We start from the raw sequence: 27,247 nt of genomic DNA on the forward strand, positions 1-27,247 counted from the left end.
ATGTAAAGCGATTAGATCTGTTTGATTTCGTTTTCAATGTATCTCCTTATCTTCGCAGAATGTATTCAAAATGACTTTGTTGTTTAATATAAGTCTCGAAACATCTTCTTACTCTCAGAATATCTTCAGATACTATTCAAATTTTCTAGAAGACATTATACGATTCTCTCACGAGATATTACAACGAGATGTCAATGGGGTGTCTCTGCACGATGGATTCTTGAATATGAATCAGAAAATAAGATCTTTACTATCTATCAATTCATTTCCAGTTCGTTCGTTTCAAAATTGTCTTGAGACTTCACTTAACAAATTCACGCCGGCGCGTACCACCGGTTAATCGCGTACGACTCTCCCATAGGGCGGTGCGTATCAAGGATGGCTTGCGCTCGAATATTATAGAAGCTTAAATTTTCCGTCAATGAGCCCAGCACCAAATGTTTAGTTCGTTTAATAACTACAAAAAATTGCTACATAATTAAACCTTCAATAATGGAAATTTAACCTATATTAATCGAAAAAAAGTAGGATGAAGAAAAGCATCATTATGAGCGCCGCCCCATTAACAGAAACGTAAAAACTGCGCCGGCGTGAACGATAGATAGCTAAATATGATAGAGCAACGTTCGAATATAAAACTCGTACGGCGAAAACAAGGTCAAATATTTGACATATGTTTGTACGAACTTTTATTCTTACTTTAATGGACTCAGTGAGTTACTAAGTACCTGTCGTACTTCTTAGATAATAATACACCCTGTGTAAGTACTCTTAATAAATTTTAATGATACATATGATTAATAAGGAAGATCGTTCAATCAATCGAGATCTCTTGCTTGTTTTTCAGGTACTGCTGCCGTAAAGAGAAAGAAGGATGTGAGTATTCTTATTCTTATCCGATTACCGTCGTATTTTTGTCGTACAAAAAAAAAAAAGAAAGAAAAAAAGAGCAGAAAAAAATCAAAAATCAAAATCAAACATTAAAGCATCCCGATGCAAGTGAAATAATTCTCTGATTTCGTTTGGACTTCGTTTCTTTGTGTTCCATCTCGTATTCGACCAATCGGATGTTACTTCGATGAAATGAAATTACAATCTTATCTTTTGTAAATTATTTTTACTTCTTCGCGAACACAGAGGCAAGCTGTGCAAACAAACGTGTTAATCGTGTCGATCGAAAAAAAGAAAAAAGGAAAAAGAAGAAAAAGAAAAAAAGAGAGAAAAAGAAAGAACGAAAAGAAAAAAAAAAAAAGAAAAAAAAAGAAAGAAAGAAAGAAAGAAAGAAAGAAAGAAAAAAGGCAACGACGAAGAGACAAAGTCCAGTTTAAGTTTAAATGTCGTTCGTAAAAGCGACAACGACGATGACCGTTCGCGCAAAGAAGATTAAAGTTTTTTTTTCTTTACTTTCTCAATTTCTCGCAGACTCTCGATGGAGCAGCCGACGGGGAAGTTGTAACGACGCAGCATTGGGTGAGTGATATAAGAAAAAAATTTAACTTGCTCGACGCGCCGCGATCGAGTCGCGCGTTATCTCGTAACGCGCATCGCTTATCAATCAAGCTACTTACTTACTTACTTTAGTACGTTCAGCGTGGTTCGCTTTGCTCTCGCGAGAACGATCGTGAAAGCCGTGCCGCTATTGAATTTAGGTTGTCTCGTAAATCACCACAGCGGCCCTTTTTCTTCTCATTAGGCTCTACTCTTTTCGCTCCGAGAGCAACGAGAAAACGTACATCTTCTCGCACCGATGACGCTCCGATCGTAATCTTTACGACGAGTCGGACTCTCGCCGTAACGATTTAACCGTTCGTCTGGATTACGTCAAGATAAAAAAAAAAAAGAAAAAAAAGAGGAGAGAGAGAGAGAGAGAGAGAGAGAGAGAAGTGAACTTTGACTCCGTTCAAGTTTTCCCATGAACGCTTTCACGACATCTATTTGATTTTCTCTCTCTTTTTTCTATCTTTTTTTTTTCTTCCTTTTTTTTCCTTTTCTCTCTCTCTCTCTCTCTCTCTTTCTCTTTTTTTTTACGTTTTTTCTCCTCGTTACACTACGGAGTTCGTTCTAGGAGTTGCGAGTTTTACCGTACCTTTTTTCTCTACCTCTATTTTTTTTTCTTTTTTTTCTCTCTCGTTCTTTTTTTTTTTTTTTTTTTTTTTTTTTGAATCTCTCGTCCTTTTTTCCCCTCCAGCTATGCTTTCTTTTCTTTGTAGATTTCACTTTGTAAAGTGAAAACGAGTGTTGACTCCCGTAGTGATTGTTTTCGAATTGAATTAAACGACATTTTTCTTTCTCCATCGTTCTTTTTATCGTAACGATCTAAAAGCTTTTCATTTCGTATTCGATAACTCGCTTTATGAAAGACTTCGAGTACGATTTTGATATAGGTTTGCGCGAAACTCGCGATTTATTCTCGAATTTTGTTTAAAATCTACTATGTATGTACGTTTAAAATCGCTTAGCTTTGTCATCCTTCGTTGTCGATCTGTAATCATCGTGATGAAAAACCTGACACCCGTTACTTGAACTCGTGTTGGATTATAGACGAGAGTTTGTAATTTAATGTCTCTATCTAAAGCTTGAACAAGATTCTGTGGAATTAAACGATGCACTCATTGGTTTGTCTCTTGTAACCTTCTAAACAGAATGAAAGAGAGACAGACCGAAATAGGACTGTATGTATGTGTGTGAAAAAGAGAGAGAGAAAGAAAGAGTGGGAGGAATGAGAGAAGAATGTAAAGTGATATTAGAAGATATAGAAAGTATTTATCATAAAAAAAAAAACTTTTATAAATATTAAAAGAATTAAATATATATTTCTTCGGCATTCGTCCTTACGAATTTTATTCGATATTAAACGCAAAAAAAAAAGATTCGGAATGTTTTAGAAGAATTATAGATAATGCGTTCGATTTTTTTGTTTCTTGTTTTTTCTTTTTTCTTTTTTTTTTTTTTTTTTTTTAGATTCAACACGTATTACCTGTATCATCTTTTAAACAATATATCGTCGAGTCGCAATTATTCATTCTTGTTTTCGAATTTTGGGAAACGAATTGACTTAAGACGAATATAATTTATATCTATTATATGATCTGATGATCCTGATTAATCTACTGTAAATGAAATTTATTCTATCGCATTGTTGAAAATCATCGGAGAGAATTAATTCGGGATCAAAAAATTGTTTACTTTATCATTAATGAAAAATAATTGTCTGATCAATAGTATGTCGTAATTAAATAGTTCGATAAGGCGATCAAGAATGAAGAAATACGATAAGATTAATCATCTAGCGATTTTTCGTTTACACCTTTCGACTATGTATGACGTAAGAAGGTCGATGATTTCACTTTACATTATCCTTCGTTAGAAATTAATCGTATTTCGTCGAAGATTCTTCTTTATCTATCGTCGAAACGATATGTGATCGATGTATAAGTTTTCGAACTTTATCGCGACCGCGATTTTCCTTATTTACGATAAGAGAAAGCTCTTTGACGTGATTGGGAAGAAAAATTTGACATCAGCTGTTTTCTTGGCTTTTCTTTTCTTTTCTTTTTTTTTTTTTCGTCTTAACGATAAACGTTAGAATTTTTCTACTTTCGCATTGGAACGAGCTTTTTCCATTTCTTCTGTTTCTTCTTTCCTTTTTCTTTTTTTTTTTTTGTTCTTTTCGACGCAAGGCGTCTAAAAAAGCGATCGATTTATTTATCGGAATCTCGTCGGTTGGTTTGTCTGCCGATAAGCTCCGAACGGCAAAACTGTAAGATAAGAAAATACAAGCAAACCGGTCAGAGAAGTATATAAGAGGAAGATAAATAGAAAAGTAAAAGTTCACGACGAAATATCTCGTTTATAATGATGGTGTATTTCTTGGTATAGAGCTGACGAAGCTCGCGGTGTATGTTACGGTGAATACGTATCTACATTTCGTGGTGAATATTGCGTACTGGACGATCGTTACCGGTACTCTTGTGAGCTCGTTCCCTTCTCTACTGGCACGTTCCATGGAATTTACGACGTCGACACCAAAGACATTCTCGAACGTCGCTTGATCGCCGTTAAAACGCGTCGCTCCTCGTTGCGTCGGACGATAGAAAATAATTTCGGGGTGACGTCGCGAACGAATAACGATAAATAACAAGGTCCGTGCGGAACATCGTCATGCTCGAGCAAATTCACGAGTATTCCATACTGAACATCTTTTTATCTATCTCTCTCTCTCTCTCTCTCTCTTTTTCTCTATCTATCTTTATCTATCTATCTCTCACTCTCCTCTTCTCGTACGTTCCATACATACGAGACCATAATAATAATTTATTCAACTACCAGAACTACGTGATTACATTTCTATTAGGAATATGGCCATGCGAATGTCGTCTGGGGTGTCGTAAACGCCTCACCCAACCCCCTGAAAATCCTATGGGAGTTTCACTTACCGTTAGCCATCGTATGCGAATGGGAATTGGGGGAAGGTCGAACGTGAATGAGTTTTTCTTTCGATATTACTTTTCTCAATCTTCGATCTTCCGAACGATGTTTTTCTGATTATTTTTTATTCCATTTCCCTTTTCTCTTTTTCCTTTTTTTCTCTCTCTCTCTCTCTCTCTCTCTTTTTGTTGAGTAAAAAAACAAATTCTGCAACTCTTAATTCGGTTTAAAAACAAATATTTTTCTCGTTACACCCCAATACCCCAAAACATTTAGCAAAGAATATTAATGATTCCTTCGTGCATAGACATGAGATGTTTACGCGGATCTAGGTATAGGTATAGATATAGGAATAGTATACCGTACGCGGATCAAATTTGAGATGGTTCACTTAATTCCGTTGGGAAATTGATTGCTTTGTTATTTTTGAGGGGGTAGGAAGTGAGATGGATGGGGGTAATAGCGGGTGTTGCGTTATTGTTTCCGTTCTAACAATTTATGCATAGGCATGCGTCGTATTCAAATCAAGTATTAACACAATCGTTCTAAAATAAACAAGTTTGATAGACAAGGGAGGGGAATAACGAGCAAGCAGAAAGTAACTTTACAAAAATTTCGATCTATGATACGTCCGTTAATAAAATATTTTCTTCGTTTCTCGAAGAATTATATTTACAAATATTAATCGCTTAATATTACTTATCTGTGAGTATATATTTATCCCACTTGTTTCTCCACGTTCAAGAAAAAGAACAAGATAGTCCTTACGTTATCACGTTTTCTTAAGAATTTAGGCGAGTGAATCTAGAACTCGTGTATTTGCGTATAGTAGATATAAACTCACATTTGTATATGTATAGATACGTATAAAACGTATACAAATACATACATATATGCATACATACATACATACATACGTACGTATAATACGTATACAAATCCATACATACATATACACGTATACAGGAGGGTCATGGTTATCGGTAGACCATATGGTGTCGCGTGCTGCGGTTGGCAGACCATGCGAGCGAACACCAGCCGCCACTGGCAGCGGGTTGCTTCTCTCTTCCTCGACGCCTTTCGATGCCTTTCGACTTTGAGAAACGAAAGAAGCACGGAAGGAACGAGGGAAGTAGATGGTGGTCGGTGGCAGGAACCAAAGGAGAGAAGAAGGGAAGAGAGAACAACAAAGCCTATCGTCGTTCCTTCGATGGCTGCTAATTCGTGATCTCGAGGAATGCAATCTCCTCGTGAAATTCGAGTATATACAACGCCGAATATACAACGCAGAAAACTTAGTTGGCCGTAACTGGCACGACGAGTTTACAGACTCCAAAGAGGGTGGTGGCGCGTGTGCCCTAAAGGGGGTTGTAGGAGGTGATGGGATGGGATATCGAGTAGGGAGACCAGCTTTCAATCCTTCGATCTTCCAAATGTGCTCTGCTTTTTTTCTCTCTCCTTTTTTTTTCTCTTTCTTTTCTTCTCTTTTCTTTCCTTTTCTTCTCTTTACTTTTTTTTTTTTTTTATCTTCCTCCCTCTTCTTTTTCATTCACATTTAACAAGATCGTACGATGCACAATTCTCGCGTGCCGTCTGGCACTTCTTGTAATCCTAGGATTTTAACGATTCCACGGTTCATTGCTTCTCATCAAATTTAACTAGGGTTTACCTTGTAATGAAGATCTCTTTAACGTTATTTATCCTTCCTTTCTTTTTTTTTTCTTTTTTTTGTTTGTTTTGTTTTGTTTTTTTTTTTTATATTCATCAACCTTGAAAGATCAACGAGCTCTTCGTGAGCGGTTTCCGTTAAACGATACAAACGGTTTTTATTTTTCTTTCTTTCTTTTTATTTTTTCATTCTATCCTCCCCTTTTTTCTTTCCTTCGAAAGAATGCGGATATCTTTTTCCTTTTCTTCTTTTTTTCTACTTCTTCTTTTTTTCTTTTTTTTTTTTTTTTTTTTGTAGTATCTCAACGTAAAGTAGCTCGGATTAGAAAATTAATCGCCGCGTTGCGGCGCTTACTTACCACGGAATGAGATTCAAAGGTGGTTAACGCGGTGGCCCAAGGCGAGGCCGATAAATTTTATCCCACGCACGTGTGTCCCACGCCTGTTTACATGCCTTTTAATGTACGATAGATTGTCTTACCTGCTATTTTCGTTCCCGCCTTTCTCCATTGATTTATAACATGCTCTGTTCCCAAAGACATTTTTGTCCCTTCGCTACTTGTTGCACTTTTGTCATAAGTATTATTTGTTCACATTTATACGATATCGAAAGGATCGATCTTCATTAAGTAATATTTAAAGATCAATCGTTGAGTCAATGACCCATCATGTCGATTCTTAATAACATGTGCCAATTTTATGTCGCAGGTGTTTGAGAAACTATAACCAATGGCTTAATCAATATTCTACCTTTAATTGCTTTGAAAAATATTTTTGTTTCGAGCTAGCTTTGATTAACCAATCGGGATACTCAAAATTCAATGGTACGAGATCGTTTTCTTTCTTTCTTTCTTTCTTTCTTTTTTTTTCTCTCTTTCATATATCTTCGTAATATTTTATACAAATTTATGATAACAATTAACGTTTTATCGTATTGATCTTTCGAGTGAATTTATCAGGAACGTAATTACGATCACGATGTACTCAATACAGGAAGTTAGTATGTCGAAATTGAATATTCATCTTCTTCTTCTTCTTTTTTTTTTTTTTTTCGTTTTTCTTTCTTTTCACAGAAATACGTAACGAACACATTTTATCATCACGAGTCGATCGTATTTCCAATTGATTTTTTGTACGATTATTTGCGAACATTACGATTCAGAGATAAGAATTTAAGAAATCCTTTTCTTCGATCGTTTTTTCAAATTGTTATTTACGAGCATTATACCTAACGTGAATTAATAATTTTCGTTTCGTTCGAACGTAATGGATTCGACTTAATTTGCAAACGAACTTGTAAAAAGAAAAGTATTCGATGGTTCGGAATTCCAAAAGGAAAAAAAAAAGAAAAATATATTTTTCTTTCCGCAAATATACAGGTAATAACACAGTTTCAGCAAACGTTGGTAACAAAACGTTGGTAAAAAAAACTAAAGACCATAACATTTTCGTCGTTATTATTAATAAGTGAATCTTAAGATTTTTAATCGCCCTTTGATACTGAATTACGAATTCCAAGCGTTTAATTGCCGCAATAAAGTTCTCGTATCCCCTTGAATGCTTATTACGGAAATCCATTCGTTTATGGAACGCGACCGAAACTTTACTCAAGGCAGTTTTATGCCGTTCCTTTATTTCTCTTTCGACTCGATTACAGCCTATCTACTTCTTCTCAGTTTACCCTTATTTTTCTTTTATGAGATCGCCTTCGAGATACGCGTTCGATCGAATTACGGTACTCTGTTCTTTTCGAATATCAGTGCCCACTTGATTTCCACTAACTTTCCTAATAATTTCTCGTATATCTTGAAATCTTTTTTCTTTCATCCTCTCTTTACTTTTCTTTCCCTTCCTTCCCTATTCTTTTCCTAATCATTGAACTAACGAAAAATATTTAACAACAGGAAAATACCATACTATAACCATCCTAAATATAATTCGCAAATGTCGCAGTTACATTTTACGGGATTATAACGTATAGATATTCTAGATTATAACAAAAATTCAATTCTCTCGGACGTAATTAACTAACTTCTTTTACCACAACATTCTATCGTGCGGAACAAAAAAAAAAGAAAATATCAAAAGTTACGTTAAAAGGGTATAATTATTTACGGGTACGCGGTTAAAGCTTTGTCATTTCTTACGAATCATTCTTTCTCTCTTTCTCTCTCTATCTTTCTCTTTCTCTCTCTCGCTCTCTGTCTGTCTGTCTGTGTATCCGTCGACTAGGCGGAGGAACGAAGTTACCAACAAGAAATTCGTCTGATTACGAAAATGCTCGTAAACGACGAGGAATAGGAAAGCCGTTCGTAAGTAAAGGGAATCTCGATCTCGATGTGGTAACACGATTTAGTCAGCTTCGAGATGGCAACGTCTCGTCGACGAATCAATTATGAGAATCGCGTGCGAGTTCCTTGCGAGTGGATAGAAAGAGAAGGATAGGAGAGGTGAAGGAAGGAGAACGGTACAAGAAAGAAAGAGAAAGAAGAGAGAAAAAGAGAGAGAGAGAGAGAGAGGCTGCTAGAGACGTTGAGCGGTGTTTGACGGGCACCTGTTGCTGTTAGCACACAAGCGAATGCCCCTTTAACGTGTACACACTGTCTCTATCTCTTTCCCTCTCTCTCTCTCTCTCTCTCTTATTTTCTCTTTGCGCTACTTTATTTTCACTTTCCGGAACCAATACCTACCACCCACTCTCCTTCCTGTCCACTTTACTTCGATTCTCGTCGATCTAATCTCGACTTAAGTGTTCACTTTATAAAGTAGCATTAACTCGTACCTCTTGAAAAATATATGGATACTCGTAAATTCTGATTTTTCACGAATGCAGGCAGTGCTTTTTAACGGAGTCTTAGGATTTAACCCTTTGTTTCCTTTGTTACGAGAGTTCGTTACTACCTCCTTTGGTCAAACGCGAGAAAACAATGCCGTTAAGCGAACACTCGTGATTTTATCGAGGTCCATGGGGAGGAGGAAGGAGGGACGGGATTGGACACACGTGAACGCGGTAAATCGTTCGAATTTCTCTTGCTACTTACTCAGTAAGCGTACGTACACTTTCACTGAAACATTTGTCAGCGCTAGTTGTTCTATTTTTTTATTTGTTCGTTTCTTCCTTTGGTTTTGTTCTTTCTTTTAGTAAAACGTTTTACTTCCTTTCCTTCTTCTTTTATCTTTCTTTCTTGTTATCTTTGTCAGTCAGAGCAAGAGAAGATTTCGAGTTCAATGAGAAGAAAGAATGAGGAGAAGCTACGATGACGAGTCGAGAAATAGTTAAACGATCGATTTATTGATGGCAAGAGTCAACGACGGCCAGTTAGAGAAGATATATTTATGAGATGGCTTTTGAATCTTTGTCGGAGATTAATTTGCTATTGTTTGGCATGAATGATGGCGGTAGCAACGACGATGAAAAAAAAAGTTAGATAGAGAGAACGTGAGAGAGATAGAGATAGAGAGAAAGAGAGGGAAAGAATCATATTGACACGTGTAAGTATACCATTTCTTATCACTTCACCAAGGAGGTCGATGTCGACGAAGCGAATCATATTTATCCATCCCTCTTCTCCCTTATCCTTTACTCTTCCTCTTTCACTTTTCTTCGTCGATTCTTCCAGTGACGCAACCACCCACCACCTCTCTCCTCACCTTGTGTAAACTTAGTACAGTGTACAGAGTACACAGTGAGCCCACGGCTTTATAGAGTGAGTCCTCGACTTGCAGCAGCTAAACCACGTTCTAGTACTTACTCGTTACAACGAGATTGCTATATTAACGTTGACATAGAAAAGGAAGGAGGGAAAAAGTAAAAAAGAAAAATAGAAAGAAAAATGCCAGTAATAAACGCGAGTCTGCTTTCTAATTTTCGATCGGTTTCGATCAAGTTTAAAAATTAATCCGTCGTGTAATTAAATCGAAAGTGATTAATTCGTCGTGTCCATATTTAATAATCGTTTCATTAAGATCATCGCTTGGAAGAATTCACTACGATTCGATACCCTCGCATTGCGAATACAGATTGTGTGTACAAAATAGATGGAGAATTTCGAGGCGCGAAGCCATTCTAATAGAAAGACTGTTTATTGCATCGTTAGAGATTACAACGGTATTCATTGAACCATCGTTGGTTCGAGAATACAGGAAATACCGTGCGCCCGGCCAAAATGCACGCGTGAGCGATAGTTTACGGGCATTGTGGGATTATCGCGATAAATTATGGCGTGTAACGCAACTGCGCCTATCGATATGTCGATAGTATTAATTGGGTCGTCGAGATTATTACCGGAAATGTATTATATCAATAATAATTACCGACCGATTCGCTTGGAAAATGAGCATCGAATGCCTGCAATTCTGTTTTTTGATAAACACAACATTTAACTCGCAATTGTCTCTCTGATGTTTATCATCTGAAAAAAAAAAAGAAAGAAAGAAAAAAAAAAGAAAAAGAAAAGAAAAAAGATAAAAAAGAACAAATAAAACCAACCAAAATCAAAACGAAACAAAAAGAACAAACACGTAAAAAAAAAACAAAAAACACACACACACACACGAGATAACAAAATATCCAATAGGATGTCCATCCAAAATGCATAAGAACGACAACCACTTGTTTTTACGTATCTCGTTCAGCGTCGATTTTTCGATATGGTGGCGCGGAGCAAAGTGGTGCTTGTGAAGAAACAAGGAGGGTGGGGGAGGGTACTGTGGGATGAGAGTAAGGGAGAAGGAATCAAGAAAAAAATATAGATCACATTTAACATCGTCGTCCGTTTGTGCGCTTATCATTATTACAAGACATACGGGAGATTAAATTTATTATCGTTTGGAAAGATCGAAAAAAGGGGTGGTAGAGGGAACAGAAGGAAGGGGAATCGAGTCGTATCATTCCATATGCCCTGTCCCATGCTTCACTGATTCCTTCATGGTGCGTATAAGACGTCCAACGAACCATCCACTTTTCTCTCTTTGCCCTTTCATCGAGAAACGAGGAGGTTACGCGATTAATCTATCAGTTTGGACTAGCGCGAAATTTCGAGTGGCCACTATTCGTATGCGCCCCTTTAGCGTGCCGCATACGATCGTAGACCGTACAAACAGAGAGAAAGAGAGAGAGAGAGAGAGAGAGACATGGTGTTGTATGCGTTCACGTGCCGATCGTTCGTCGGCCTTTTCTATTCAAGTAGGTACTCGTACGCCTACCCTATGATCGTTTTCACGGGGGATTAACGAGCGCTACGGTGAGAACTCTCCACCAATTAACATATCAATGATCGATAAATCGTTGCTTCTTTCTCTATTCTGTTCTCGATACTAAATCGTTGATATGTATCTACAAGTTTGGTTTACAATTATTTAGTAACACGTCAGCACGCATATACGTAATTTTTATATATAAATGGGATGTCTCAATTTAAAGTTTACCATGTAATTATTTTCTATAAATAAATAATAGATATTCTCGGAAAGATGTTTAACATGAAATATTCTCTTTCGAAATGGGGTGAGTAAGCGCAGGGAGATGTCTTGTGGTAGTAACAAATCTTCTCTAAGTGGACGTGCTTTCGAAATTTCAAGGTTACCTTGACCTCGAATTATCTTCAAAGACCAAAGTGTTATGGTCAATGAATTCGTCTTGGAACGGGCTACTATGGGCTATAGTTACGCTAAACAAAAGTATAGGGTTCTGTATAATAAGAGGAAGAAAAAAAGAGAGAAGGTCATCTTGGAATTTAGAAAGCGCGTCCACCTACAGAAAATTTTTCTGCAACGTCAGATGTTCTCACAATACCATCCCCCACGAATGGTGTAACTTTTATTTGAAATATTTTTCGAAACTAGCCGATATAATTTGAGAAATAATTGCGTGGGAAACTTCATTCAAAATGTATATATATATATATATATATATATATATATATACATATTATATTTTTTGTTTAATTTCGTTTAACATCGTCCCATTGTTATCAAACTACAAAAACGAAATCATGATTTTCTGTCATCGACATAGAAGATAGTATTTAAGAGATCCATCATTGAGATGAAATCTTTCTCAACAATAGATACGTTCGATTACGTAAGGATATATTTCGTGGCTCGTATTTACCCTGACAAGAAATTTCGAAAAGAATCATGAAAAGAGGAGGGTGGCTTCGCGTGCAGTAACACGTGAAATGTTCTATTTTCTCTCTCTTTCTCTCTGTCTCCCATTCAGTACCTATCTCTTTCGTACGAAGCTTTTCTCTTTCTCTCTTGTTCCCTCCAAACTCGTGTTTGTTCTACATGCGTGGCATTGTTTGCTCGGCGCGCAAAGCACAGCCGAGGGTGCGGGATGATACGAGCCAAATCGAGCACCACCGAAGTGTGCATCATTTGTGGCGTAGCGGTCTGTGAAATTCAAAATAACCATCTCTCTCTCTCTCTCTCTCTGTCTCTGTCTCTGTCTATCTGTCTATCTGTCTATCTGTCTGTTTATCTGTCTTTGTCTCTTTTTCTTTTTCTTTTATAAAGCTATATCCTCGAGACCAACTATCCTGTCATCCCTTACATTTCTATAACCACTCCTTTATGAAACTAGTCTGTCATCGCAATCTTTAACAATTATATATTTTTATTTTTTCTCTTTTTCTTTTTTTTTCATTCATTCTCTCTCTCTCTCTCTCTCTCTCTCTTTCTCTCTCTCTCTCTCTCTCTCTCTCTCTCTCTCTCTCTCTTATCTCGATAAAGACTGAAATTTCGTCAAAATCCAGGCATTAATCTTTCATTCCACACGACTTCGAGTAAGATTTACTCTTACGAAACCCGGTACGTTTAGATACCGTACTCCGTGTACAATCTGAAATTAAAAATAAAAACCGAAACGTCTTGCTCGGATTGCTTTGCTGTTCGTTTCAGTGATTAACAATGACCGAGAATAAATTCTTGATAATTTGCGTTCTAGTTGGCGATTATCAAACATTCAGGGCGGATTAATACACCTGTGGCATGATTTTTTCAAACGGTCAATATTCTGAATATCGAACATTTGCTGATTTATACGAAGACTCAAATAGATGTCTGATAGTCGAGTTTGAGGTCATAAATGGACCACGATGAAGCTTCTTAAGAATGGATAGGGATGGTAAAACGAGAAAGGTAAAGAAGGGTAGACAGAAAGAGAGAGAGAGAGAGAGAGAGAGAGAGAGAGAGAAGAGAGAAGAGAAAGAGAGAGCTACGATCGTGTGTGCAAACGGTCCCCAAAGCAAACAATCCATACATCCGTGCTGAGCTTAGATCATCTGTCTCAACGTGTACTTACCAGAGAGATGCTACGCCGTTTAAATCGTGACGGGATTTTCTCATTTGTACAATGTATTAAGAATTTAATGTTCCTTTATTACATGGTATATCCCTATTTTCAACAAATCCCCAAAACGAAATATCTTTGTTTAATCGAAGTTAATCATTCGTTCGTTCGTTCCTGATGTCGCTCATTTTTATTACGTTCTTATCGTCATAAAGATAATAATATTCCTATATACTATATCTTTTTATAATCGACAAAACCTCTTCATTAATTTATCTATCTATATATCTATATAGATATATATAAAATGGTTAATACCTAGAAATATTTGTCATCGTTCATTTATCTATATATAATAGTTAATAGCTAGAAATATTTTTTAATTAACGAACGTGTTTGTATGTGAAGGGTTAACGAGACTTGAAAAACTTTCAGAGAATGCTTTGAAAATCATTTTACAAATCTCTCTCTCTCTCTCTCTCTCTCTCCCTCTCTCTCTATTTCGTTTATGTGCACGACGACAAGCTGCCTAATTAACCGCCTCGAATTCCGAGCGAAGACCGTGATCCATTTTTTGTTCTCATCCCTTCGTGTCGTCGACCCGCCCCGAGTTCTCTCTCTCTCTCTCTCTCTCTCTCTCTCTCTCTTTCTCTCTTGGAAAAGCATCGACGAAAACGTCCATGGGATAGATATATAGGAGGAATGATTAGAATTTTATTATCGCGAAGAGGAAGAAGAAAGGAGGGAAGGGCACTTCGAAAGGCGGCATATGGCGCGATTCCTGCAGCTCCTCCGGCTTTTGAAGTTTCGGGGATGAAAGAGGCCGACGTCGTTCTTGAGTTTACTTGACTCTCCTCGTCCCTCAACTCGTCTCTCTTTCTCTCTCGACCCTCACCAAGATTCTCTGCTACTACTACGAGAATTCGAGTCCCTATCTCTCTTTCTCTCTTTCTCTTTCTCTTCTCGTTTCTCCACTCATTCCTCCATCCACGATTTCTCTCTTCCTCGTTCACGAACGAGCAACAAACCCCCGTTCCGTCCTTCAAAGTGCTTTCGACTTGTCTTTCGAACTCTGGAGACGACTACCGCGCTACGGAAGACGTTGGGCAAATATCCGTGAAAAGACATCGATGGCTGCCACCAAGAGCTGAGGTAGTTCCGATAATTGACTAAGAAAATTTCCTTAAATCGGCCTACCGATTTTCAAACAGTATTAAGTGAAAAGAATTATTTACATCCGATTTATATAATTATATATCGTTGTCAACGTTTTAATAATTCACTAATTTATTCTCTCAGTATCGAATTTAACTTGATATTATCATTCGAAGCTTGTTGAATATCTTATCGTTTGAAGATTCTTAATTCGTTAAAGTTATATGTTCAAAGGAAATTACATATAACGTTAAAGATAATATCAAAGTTCAACAAATATCTGTACCGTTTATTTTGAAAAGTTGCCTTCACTGCATTTCTTTTTTTCTTGTTACTCTTGAATCTTTTAAAAGTAAAACTGTAGCCATTATAAACCCTAACTTCATTCTTCTTTTTTTTTTTTTTTATTGAAAATAAATAGGCTGTTATTTCGAAATAAAAGGCTCGTGTATTTTTATACATTTTCATAAAATTCGTTCGTCGCTCGTCTTCGACTTTTTCGAATTTCCAAATAACCAACTATCGATCTTTGAATATCGAAAGAAGATAAAAAGAATGAAAAGGAAAGATAAAAAAAGAACAAAAAAAAAAAAGATCGGAGATCGAACGACTGTTATATAGTATTTCGTGGTTTTCTACCTGCTTCTCACAGTCACGGTAGTGAAGGAAGTTACGATAGTGAATTCTTTTGAGGTTCTCCCCTACGAAGTTAAAGACATCATTTCGTGAAGTGCTTTCCTCCTATCGTACTAATAGAAATTTCGGTGCCAGGGTACCTTCGTATTCGAGTAATGTATCCTAACTACGAGAGCCATACGAGATAATAGCGAGTGGGGTTGAAGCGAGTATAGATTAACGATATAATCAGAACTCTATGGTCTACGTGAACTTTCTTTTCTCACGATGAGTTCGTTATAACCAAGAAACCTTTTTTCCTTTCTTAATTTTACTCTAACACGGTATCTTTTCATCGGATAATGAAATAATTTATTTCTTATCTATACGTTACCTTACCTTACTTAGAGTATAAAAATTAAATGGTATCAAATTTGTCAGCTCAATTTGAAAAATCAGCATCGTATATACGTTTACGTATTTAAGCATGCTTACTTCTACTTTTTCTTTCTTTTTTTTCTTTCTTTCTTTCCTTCCTTCCTTTTTTTTTTTTATATTTCCCATAAAAAAGAATACTTCTATTAAATATCGAAATTATTTAATCAAGGCAGGATGAATAACTCGTAAGAATAATTTTAACAAATTGATCGACGATTAAAATTATGTTCTAAGTGGTACGATCGATGTTGTTCATGTCGACCTTGACGAATATGCTATCGAAAGTTTATGATATAAAGGATGACAAGAGAGAGAGAGAGAGAGAGAGAGAGAGAGAGAGAGAGAGAGAGAGAGAGAGAGAGAGAGAGAGAGAGAGAGAGAGAGAAAGAGATAGTGTACATCGACGAGTGGCAGGACTTTGACATAACATTTTATAGCGATATCCTCTCGTGAGTATCGACTACAGTTCGGCTTTCGGGACATACACTAGGCACACTATACATGGTATGGGTAGACTAAGCGGCGGAGGTTGGTACTAAATCTCACCCTAAAGCATCCCTACCGAACCAGCCCTAACTATGCTACTAGCACTCCTATCACCCCACGCTATGACCTGACCCATTGGCGTCGATATCGACGGATCCTTTAACACAACGAATTTCTCGCTAACGCATATGTTTTATATTCCCTATCCCTATCGTTTCTTTGTGATCCTTCGTTTATTTTCTTTCGTCATTAAAAAGATAGTGAGAGAGAAAGGAAGAAAAAATATGAGCAAAGCAAAGTATTTTGTTAAGACGCGTTTGATAAAGATAACAAAGGGTTTTCGAGATGAACTCGAGATTAATTAAAATCGAGCCGGGTAAATCATTCATATTTATTTATTACCCTGTAATTTCTTTTTCTCTCTTCTTTTCTTTCCTTTATTTATTTATTTATTTATTTTTTTCTGTTCTTTTTCTTTTTTCTTTTTTTCTTTTTTTTTTTTTTTATTCTTTACGAAATACATCGGATTACTAAACTCGATCGTTCTTCGACGACGTATTACAAGCGTTTTCATTTCTTTTTTCCTTTTTCCTTTTTCTTCTTCCTTTTTCATCCCGATTGGAATTGACACGAAAAAAGAAGGAAGGAGAAATTTAAGATTTCTAAGAAAATTTGCCTTACCTCGACTGAAGTATCTAAGCGAGAGCTAAAAACGAACTCTCGACTAAAGATTCTTGACCTCCTAGAACGAGGGCGAATTGTGCTTTCGCGAAAGTTCATTTTCCGAATTTCTTTTTTTTTCCCTCTCTCTCTCTCTCTCTCTCTCTCTCTCTCTCTCTCTCTCTCTCTCTCTCTCTCTCTCTCTCTCTCTCTCTCTCTCTTTCGAGAGACAGAGACAGAGAGAAAAGTTAGTCCTAGAACGGTCGTACAATAGTGGTGAAGTAGATCGATAGAAAAGCAAGAGAGAAGAAATTTTTCCTTCGTGAAAATCGTCGTACGTCGAGCAGAACGATCGATAAGACTCGATACTTTCGACAGGAATGGGATACGGTAGGAAGAAGAAAAAAAGATCGATCCGAACAAACGAGATTGTCTCTTTTCCTCTCTTTTTCTCTTTTTCTGTCTTTCTTTTTCTTGGTCATTCGTATATGGCACTCGCCTTTCGTCTCCTTTTTAGGACACTCGCCTCATAGGCACACATACGTGAACTCAGCTTTCGCATTCCCTCTTTGTTATATTCGCCAACGTAGGGAGGATCACTTCGTGAAGAAAAAGAAAAGAAAAAAGTTGTGTTGTTATATACATACATACATACATACATACATACACACATATGTATATGTATATATATATACATACATATACACAAACTTATATATAATATACATATAAATAAATGGATGAATAAATAGATAGATAGATGGATAGATATACGAATGTATATTTATATATATGTACGTATGTATGTACACATGTATATATATATATATAGATAGATAAATAGATAGATAGATGAGTATACGTATATATGTATATGTAAAATTACATATACGTATATATATATATATATATATATATATATATATATATATAGGAGATCATTTCTCAAGAGATCGAGATTCGTTAGGCCGATCTATATTTGGATGAATCGATCGAAGGAGGAAATACACCGCTACAGTAGCCTCGATTAAGGCTAATCAGGATTAATATCGGTGCTTTTACGACGACGACGACGACAACAACGACGACGAACTCTTACGATCGAACTCTCCCTTCCTCCCTGCCACCCCGATTTCCTCCTTTTTCATCTTCATATCTTCGTTTCTTTCTATCTCGAACAAATTAAAAGGAATTCATTAGAAAGGATATCGTATGTATTTAACTATGAACACTCATCGATAGAGGATCCATGTGTTGTGATTTATTCGATCAGACTACCGATTCGATCTTCGTTTTATTTATCGAAGTTTTTAATCTGTGTCGTACCGTTATGACCTACATATATACATACATATATACATACATACATACATATGTATATATATATATATATATTCTTTCTTTCATTTATTACTTTCTTTTTTGTCATTGTTTATTCAAGATAAGATTGATTAATTAATATTACTGTTATTAGTCAAAAAAGTAAAAAAAATCTGATATCTCCAAAATTTTAATATACTGCGTCGATTCATTAATATTACTATGATTAATCGAGAAATGAAAGAACCTTATATCCTCAGACAATTTTTCCTTTCAAACAACGTAACGCAACGCGACGCGACCTAACGCAACCCAACTGAATCCAACGTAACGCAACATAACATAACATAACATAACATAACATAACATAACATAACGCAACGATTTCGATTTCATTTATCCGTTGCGTTCGTTAATCTTCAGAGGAAGTACTCGAGACGCTTGCTCCTACGTAGGGCACAAGGTGATACTTAAGTACGCATCCACAGGAAAGAGTAGATTAAGCCGTTTCCATTGGTCGCTCTCGAGCAATTCCGTTTTCCATTCGGCTTACTTACGCCAGTGGAGTGGCCCCTAGTAGTAGTCCACCCCTATATACCCCGTCACCCTGCAGTTAATGTGTTCCAGGGGTGGAACCCTGCCCCCGCTACCAATTTCAGCTTCTTCTTTATCCTCCCCCTCTAAAACCCACCAAACTTGGGATCTCGAGTTCACCTCAACGAGAATATCTCTCCCTTCTCTATCACATACACACTTATACACGATGAGAATTAGAGAGAGAAGGAAATAGAGATAAAGATAGAGGAGAGTATAAAGAGAAAGAAAGAGAGAGAATATCTGTGTAGTGCGCGCGCATATACCTATATTTTGGCTCTGTTACGCACTTTTACTACCCCTTTCGTAGCCCCTCTTTCTCTCATTTGGCTCGTGTGCGAGATCTCTCTTTGTTTTAGAAATTAGAACCGGATTATCGAATCCTCTGTTCATTCGAGTTACCACCAGTGATATCTTTGAATACTGTATGTAGGAATGGACCCTCAAATTGTGACTTTGTCCTACCTTCTCGAGGGGATGATCGAATCGATTTACTCGTATTTCTCTGTTCCCCTTCTCTCTCTCTCTCTCTCTCTCTCTTTCTTTCTTTCTCTCTTTCTCTCTTATACCATTTGCGTAATAATTCCATGGTTATTTTCTTATCACCGAACGAGTAATTCATATTAATCGTATAGTTTGCTTCGAGCCTCCCAGCTGGGAGACAGTTGCTGGTAATGGCACGAGACACGCAGCGCTTCGTTTTTGTTCTATCTTCGAGAAGACTCGAGACGAGAAGGGCCCAGCCTACCAACAACCCACGATCTTATTATTTTTCTTCCTTTTTTTTTTTTTTTTGTCAAATTTCTTCTTCTTTTTTTGTCATTTTTTTGGTTTTATTCGAACGAGGGTTATACGACTACAACGACAACGACAACGACGACGACGGCGACGGCGATGGCAAAGAAGAAGAAGAAAAAAAGAAGAAGAAGAAGAAGAAGAAGGGTCGTCCGGGTCGACGACTCTTCACCTTTTCTTTCCACTCTCTGACCGTTCCTACTTGAGTCTTCTTCTTCTTCTCCTTCTTCTCCTTCTCCTTCTTCTTCTTCTTTTTCTTCTTCTTCTATTTCTCTTTCTCTTCTTCCTTGTACTCCTTCATAAACTCGGACGTCTTTACACGAACGGACAAGGTGTAGAAAGAGCATGGTCGATCGCGTGGAGGAGTCACGGTTTACACAGTTGGCTCGACGAGGTTACCTAATTATTTGTTGCACGTCCAATGATGAAACGTCTTCGAGTAACGTTACGTCGGCTCTCTTCTTCTTGTTCTTCTTCTTCTTCTTCTTGTTCTTCTTATTCTTATTCTTATTCTTATTCTTATTCTTCTTTCGCTCTCCTCTCTTCTCCCTCTCATACTTTTGTCCCACCTTTCCTTTCAAAGAGCGTAGCGAGCGCAAAACGAGAGAAGTCTTTGCGATGCGCCAGCGCCCAAGTGGCCCACTTTTCGATTAATACCTCGAGGTGATCCGACCTTTTTTCTCTCTGTTTTTTCTTTTCTTTTCTTTTTTTTTTCTTCTTTTTTTTTTATTTCTTTTTCACTTTTTTCGTTTTATGTCGGTAACCCAGCTGTTTGTCTCTCTCTCTCTCTCTCTCTCTCTCTCTCTCTCTCTCTCTCTCTCTCTCTCTCTCTCTCTATCTATCTATCTATCTATCTATCTTTCTCTCTCCTCTTTCTTTCTTTCGATACAAATCTTTTCTATCGCGACGAAGAGATACGAAGATCCTTTTTATTTTTAGTCGGATTTTTTGTTTCAATTTTTTCTATTTGATTACTTGTAATAGACTCAATTTTTAACGGACAAATTCATCTGATTCGTCTGATTTTTCATTCTTCTTCTTCTTCTTCTTCTTTTCTTTTTTTTTTTCTTTTTTTCTTTTTATTATATCGATATTTAGATATGAAAATTAGAGTGCTTCAAGAAATTTTATATATATAATAATTATTAAATAATAAATTATATATATATATAATCAAGTAAATGTAACGATATTAACGCTATAAATTTCTTGAATTTATTCCGATACATACGATAAGTATGTAGGTACGTAGATATTTAAAAAAAAAAAAAAAAAGGAGAAAGAGAGAAAAGAAACGAAGAACATAATTTGGGGGTTACAGGGGAAGTTAACGTAGGAATATAAAATAATAGAAAATACTATAACGATATGCGATATACTTAAGTCGATTGAAAGAAAACAGATGTTCTCGTAAACTTGTTGGAGCAATAACTGCAAAATATGATTCATAAATATTAGTATTATCTAACTGACAATTGTTATCATCGGGGAATGATTCAAGCGAGAGAATTTCTTAGAGATCGATTCTCCTTACGAACTCTTAGCCTACCCTACAGTCGAGGTCATTCCTATTTTCCTTATATCTTCTCTCTCGCAAAGAAAGATGTTTCGCGATGATAGCCATGGAAACCGTATGGCAGAGATCTCGGATAGGTTCTCGAGAAACGTGAGGAGTACCCTTCGAGATTTACAGCAGACATATTAATGCCAACGAGTGCATCCAAGCTTTATTCCCACTTGGTCCTTCCAGCATCGTCAAATTTTCAAGTACGACGCTCAGCATTTAGCAGGAGTGTGGGATCTCTCAAAAAGCAAGACTCCTAAAAACCGGTCAACGATCTTGGAATCCTCCATGCTTGGTCCGAGGAGCTCTACGTGAAAAATTGAAAATCGAAACGTGGCCGTATCACGTAAACGTGAGATAAAAGGGAAAAGAAAAAGAAAGAGAGAAAGAAAGATAAAGAAAGAAGCTTGAAGAAAAATGGAAAGGTAAAATGTTGGTAATGATTCGAAATGCTTCGAAGGTTCTCCTTTGTAAGAATAATCGACGGGAGATAAGAAAACAGGTAGGAAAATCTTTCTGTCCCGTACCTGTAGTTTGCTGGTGGCGCATTATTCCTATCCTCATTGTCAAACTTTTTCTCAAATGGCTTGGTACCTGTTCGACTTTAATTATTTTACAACCAATACCAGCAACTCTCAAAGAAAATTTTCTTTCCATTTGTCAAAGAGAAAATGACCTTTCGAAAATCTACTGTAACATACAAGCAAACCCATCGATTTTGCTAACCATTTATTTTTATTTCCCTTATAAATGTAATTCGGAAAGGGTACGCGTCTCTTGACATAACGGTTATGTTATCGCCATGTTTCTTTTTATTCTTACGATCGGTGGTCCTTAATTTGTAAATCATTTAAAAAAAAAAAAAAGTAAACCAAACGATCGAAATTGATCGATTTGTGATGGATTCAAAACAAAAGAGAAGAGAAGAAATGAAGAGACATTAAGTAAGAAAAGGGAAGATGATGAAGGGGAGGACGAACCTTAGGAGAGAAAAGGATATGAGAAATACAGGGGTGGGAGGGAAGAAAGGAAAAGTGATTCGATACTTTACTACTTTACTACTTTACTCGTAGAAAGAAATTATTTCAGTCTTAGTTCTTCCGTCGAGATCCGCTATATAGTTGGATCGAAATGGGATCAAGTGTGTTCAATAAAGCGGTCGCTCACACAATTGATGTCAACTCGTTCCGACATTGTTTTAGCATCCTTGTCTCCTCCTCCATCACGACCTCCACCTCCACCTCCTCTTTCAGTACTCGCCCGCAAACTACTTTACGTAAGAACGACCAATTTGCTTTCGATTTTTCGTCTTACTTATTAACGTTCCTGTATCTTTTCTTTCCCTCTCTCTATCTCTTTCGCTCTCGCTCTGTCTCTCGTTCTCTCTTTCATACCTCACCCTCCCCCCTTCCAACGACTTTCCCGTCCCTATTCCTCTCTTTTCAGTAATTAAAATTCCAATTGATATTATGTATATGCTTTTCCATCGTCGCTTTTAACCATTACATAATCCTTATCGATGTTTCCTCGATCTCGTCTCCTTCGCAATGTATTACGCCTTTCGAAAACTTTCCTCCGAACGATTAATCCCTCCTCGTTGACGAACGAGACGATCGTTATCGTTCTTCGGATAAGCCGCCGAGTTTGAAGCTACTAACGGAAAAATCGTGCCGTGATCGAGGCAAATCGAACTTCCGTTAACTTCGGAAACTTACGAAAGGCTCGAAACTTTTCGTCGGCTCAACCTTTTTAAGAAACTTTTCTCGCGGCTCTCGCGTTCTCTAACAATTATTTCCGATTTAGATCGAAAGATTATCCTCTCTTTCTTTCTCTCTCTCTCTTTCTTTCTCTCTCTCTCTCTCTCTCTCTACCTCAATTTAGTTAGTTAAAATGAATCATACCGATCAATCGATCTTTCGAAATAAGACACCTTTTAGACTTCGACGAAGGCCATCATCCCTCTCGATATATCACAGCATCTTATCCTTTCTTTTTTCTTTTTTAATTTTATTTTTATTTGCTTCTTTTTCTTTCTTTCTTTCTTTCTTTCTTTCTTTCTTTTTTTTTTCTTTTTTTTCCGACTTTAGGGTAAAGAAAACTGGAACTCTCGTTCGTTTGCCAACTGGGTTAGATTAGGTCGAGTGAGGTTGGGGTAATTATAAACGTTCGGCCGCACGGGGCGTGGGTACGACACTAAAATTACTCACGAATTTCCAACTAACGAGGCACCCTTGGCGCCACGGAGAGATCTCGTTTGTCTCTCTTGGGACAGTCTTTACAAAATCACACTATTTTTTTTTTTTTTTTATTTCTCTATCTCTCTATCTCCATCTTTCTCGCGCGTTCGATTTCGTTCGCGTTCGAGCTACGATTTCGTTACTCGATGTGTTCAACGTAGATACGAATATTTTCGTTCATAATCTCGTTGAAACGTCGATAATATCGAACGAACTCCTTACGATTTATCTTTCAAATCGTTTCGTTTTACCTTTGTCAAACATCGATTTCTCAACCTATCCCACCCCACTCGTCCCACTCCACCCCCTTTCATCCTCTAGTAATATACTCGTATGTTTGCCCCACGCAAAAACGTCGCAACGAATCGATACCGTTACGCCGTTATTCATTCGTATAAATGTAAGATTTTCGCGTTTATAATCAGACGGATTTTTCATCGGGTCGATTATTTGTAATTCGATGAAGAAAAGAAAAACGAAAAAGAATACGAACGAACGAACGAACGAACGAACGAAAAAAAGAAGAAAAAGAAATCGTAATCACCGTCTCCATTGGATTAGATATTAGAGAATATTAACTAACACCGCTTTGGAGGTTATGTTTTCGAACGAATTCTCGTACGTGTATTATCGCGTTATCTATTCATTAAGAGTTATCAAACATCGGTAGAGATTATATATATCGGTAGATTCGATTAAAGTTGATCTACATATATCGAAGGGAGAAATCACGAAAGATATAGAAAACAAACAAACGAGAAAGACAGAGAGAGAGAGAGAGAGAGAGAGAGAGAGAGAGAGAAAGAGAAAGAAAGAATACGAAAAAAAAAGACAAAAAGAAAACACGAAAAAAACCGTGGAGAATACGAACCGAGATAGGAGTTGTTTCGTTTTCAACGTTCGTCTTTCGCTCTCTTTTCGACTCAACAAGTGGGCCGATGTTTTCGGTACGGTTTGTAGATATTCGGTCACGCGAGAGAGAAAGAGAGAGAGAGAACGAGTCAGTCACCCACACTAGAGTAGCGTCTCATCGACGTTACATACTCCCCATCGATGCTTCTCTTTTTCTCTTTTTCTGTCTTTCACACACATCACATACACATATGTAAACGTACGTAGAGAAGACGACGGCGTGCTTTGCGGGCAAAAACGATGGCCCCCTTCGCGCTAGGGGTTGCTTACTGCGAGGACCATGCACGCTAAAGGGTGGCGAGACGTACAGGGAGAGACGTAAGAGAGAGAAAGAAAGAAAGAAAGAAAGAGAGAGAACGTCTGGAGTGAGGGAGAGAAAAAGAGAGAGAGAGATAGGAAGAGGTAAGTAGAAGCGAGCGCACGACAGTGAATAGCAATAATGGTGGGGAAAGCAAAGCTAGTGGTGGGGGAAGGCAAGAGATGCGCGACGTATAGCGGCAACATAGCAGCATAGAGCGTAAGGATGTATGTTGGGACAGGGGAGGGGGAAAAAGAGCGAACGTACGGCTCCCTTTGCGAACGTAGCGTCAGTCTTGTCGCGTAGATCGAAGGGAGAAGTTCCCGTTAGTCGGATTCTTGATCACACTTTGGCTTTCTTATTGCTGTTACTGTTATTAATTCATCGTCACATTATTAATTTCACCATCTTCACTTCTATCATCACTATCATTTCTACTACTACTAATTTTTCTTTTTCTTTTTCTTTTTCTCATTCTCGTTCTTCTCCTTATCCTTATTTTCCTTGTTTCGTATTTAACACATCGGAAATCGATCGCGAGATCAAGCGCGATTTCGTTCTTCGAATCTTCGAATCGACGAGAGATTTCGAAACCGTGCGGGTTTTCTTTTCCCCTTCTTCTTCTTTTTCTTCTCTTTTTTTTTTGTTCCTTGTTTTGTATGTATATAAAAAGAAGTTCGCGATAGTTTGAATCGTATTTAACGATTAAAGTCGTGTTATCGACGAGTTATAAGTATCGCATAAATCTCCATCCATGAGAACGAATATTGTTCGTCGTGTGTGAATCGTCGAGGATAAAGGAAAAAGGGAAAAGGAAAGAGTAGAAAAGAGAAAAAAAAAAGGAAAGGAAGAAGCTGCAATGTTAGCTCAGTTCGACTCGTCGTTCTCTTTTATGCATCGTACAGACTGACCGAAAGATATAAAATAAGAAGAAGACGGAGAGGATAATAAATGTCCCGTTACGTTTATTATCGTTGATATATATATATACATATATATATGTATATATATATATACAGAAGATAAAACGAGGTGGACAAAGTGTTATATAAGGAATTGGACAAAAAAACAAGAAAAAAAGAACCCGATGAGGCAACGTGTATCGACAGTGTGAAATCCTAACCTCGAAATCGAGCGACGCCATGCGGGTAATGACGCGATCCAGTATTTCCACCACATCTTTCCGGCTGTTCGACTAACGTCGAATTTGTGAATTTTCTCTCTTCCTTCCATCCTCATCATTTTCCTTCTTTCCTTCTTCCTTTCTCTCTCTCTCTTTCTCTTTCTCTCTTTCTCTTTCTCTCTCTCTTTCTCTCTCTTACTTTCTCTCTCTCTCTTTCTCTCTCTCTCTCTCCCTCTCTTTCTTTTTCTTTAATTTCTTTTCTTTTTATCTATCCATCCTTTTCTATCTCGTTCTCTTCCGTTTCCGGTACTCTCAACGGAAAACTACGCGTTCTTTAACGAGGGTGAGAAGACACAAACTCAAAGTTCTTTGTTGGTAGTCATTGCTGTTATTGCTAAACTACTACTACTACTACTACTATTACTACTACTACTGTTACTACTATCACAACTACTATCACTACTACTATCGGTACTACCAGTATTACCGCTATTACTATTACTACTACTACTACTACTATAAGTATTGGTGTCGCTGCTGACTGGTTCAGTATAACAAGCGCGCAAGTTTCAACGACGTGGTGCGTGGTTCGTCGTGATCGTGTGTGTGTCTTCCCGATCGTGCGTCGTGTGTAATACGTACGTACGTGTATACTCAATACGAAAAAGTGAAAGAGAGAGAAAGAAGAAGTTGACGCCTCCTTGTGCATATCTCCATCTCTCTTATTTTCTTCTTTCTCTTTCGCGTGCGTGCGTACGTGCGTACGTATTTGTGCGTGCGTACGTGCGTGCGTGCGCGCGAGAGCACGAGCGCGAACAAGCGCGCTCGCGTGTACATTCGCGGCGGTCGTCATCGTCATCGTCATCGTCATCTCTCTCTCTTTCTTTCTCTTCGTGTTTGCTCGTCGTCTATATTACTGTCACCGGCTCTTAGTGACTCGTGAAAATTTGTATCGACTTTTGTTTCGCGCCAAGCTGCGAAACCACACGAGTGACAATGAGGAGGGTGGACCCTCCTTCCTACGATAACTCGGACCTTGAAATTTAACGTCATTTTTTGTCTCTCCTTTTTTTTTTTTCTTCTTTTTCTATTAACTTCTATGACGTTTGGCCTATCATTCCGGGCTACTAAAATTACCGATCCTTTCTGGATTATATACGACTATTACTACTATCATCTACTGTTATCGATCATCACCCATAGTGAGTGATAATATAAAACTCCTTTGCAACCTTCTTCGGTGAATCTTCCTCTCCTTCGCTCGAAGAAGATATGCAGTCTAATACGATACTACGAGACGTTGCCAACACGGAGAAGTTAATGAGCAATAACAATAATAATCTCAACAACAATGGCTCCCCTGGCACCACAGACATAATGTTCCAGATGGAGGACGAGGGACTCACGCAGTTGGGCAGCGTCTTTCAGTCAGCCTACCAATCCATCGTGGGTGGTGGACCACAGGTAAATCAACTTTAAACTACAACATCGTAGATTTAACTTCTATCATCGTCGTAGGTACTACGTGGGTCGGGTAGTCGAGTAGGAAGTGTCTCGGGAGGGGGGGGGTTGGGGATATATGAGCGATTTAAAACCACCTGCTGCTTTCTTCTTCATTTTTCTCAGGCTCGTTTCTGTTTTCTTTTCTTTTTCTTTCTTTCTT

The 27,247-nt window shown here is 37.6% G+C and overlaps 1 protein-coding gene across 3 annotated transcripts in view; it reads left to right on the forward strand.

Annotated features, from left to right (window-relative positions):
- Positions 1–27,247, forward strand: part of LOC122632546 (transcription factor 12-like) — a 168,211-nt gene that overhangs the window by 30,721 nt on the left and 110,243 nt on the right. Inside the window, exons 4-5 of one of the 3 annotated variants that reach the window (XM_043819466.1) lie at positions 848–876; positions 1,423–1,470. In XM_043819466.1, the coding sequence (XP_043675401.1) occupies positions 848–876; positions 1,423–1,470 (77 nt within the window). Of the gene's footprint in view, positions 1–847; positions 877–1,422; positions 1,471–26,745; positions 27,049–27,247 lie in introns of those variants that run through there. The other 2 variants (XM_043819467.1, XM_043819468.1) reach the window with 2 other exon arrangements.

The sequence above is a fragment of the Vespula pensylvanica genome, chromosome 10, assembly GCF_014466175.1.
Source record: "Vespula pensylvanica isolate Volc-1 chromosome 10, ASM1446617v1, whole genome shotgun sequence".
NCBI lineage: Eukaryota > Metazoa > Arthropoda > Insecta > Hymenoptera > Vespidae > Vespula > Vespula pensylvanica.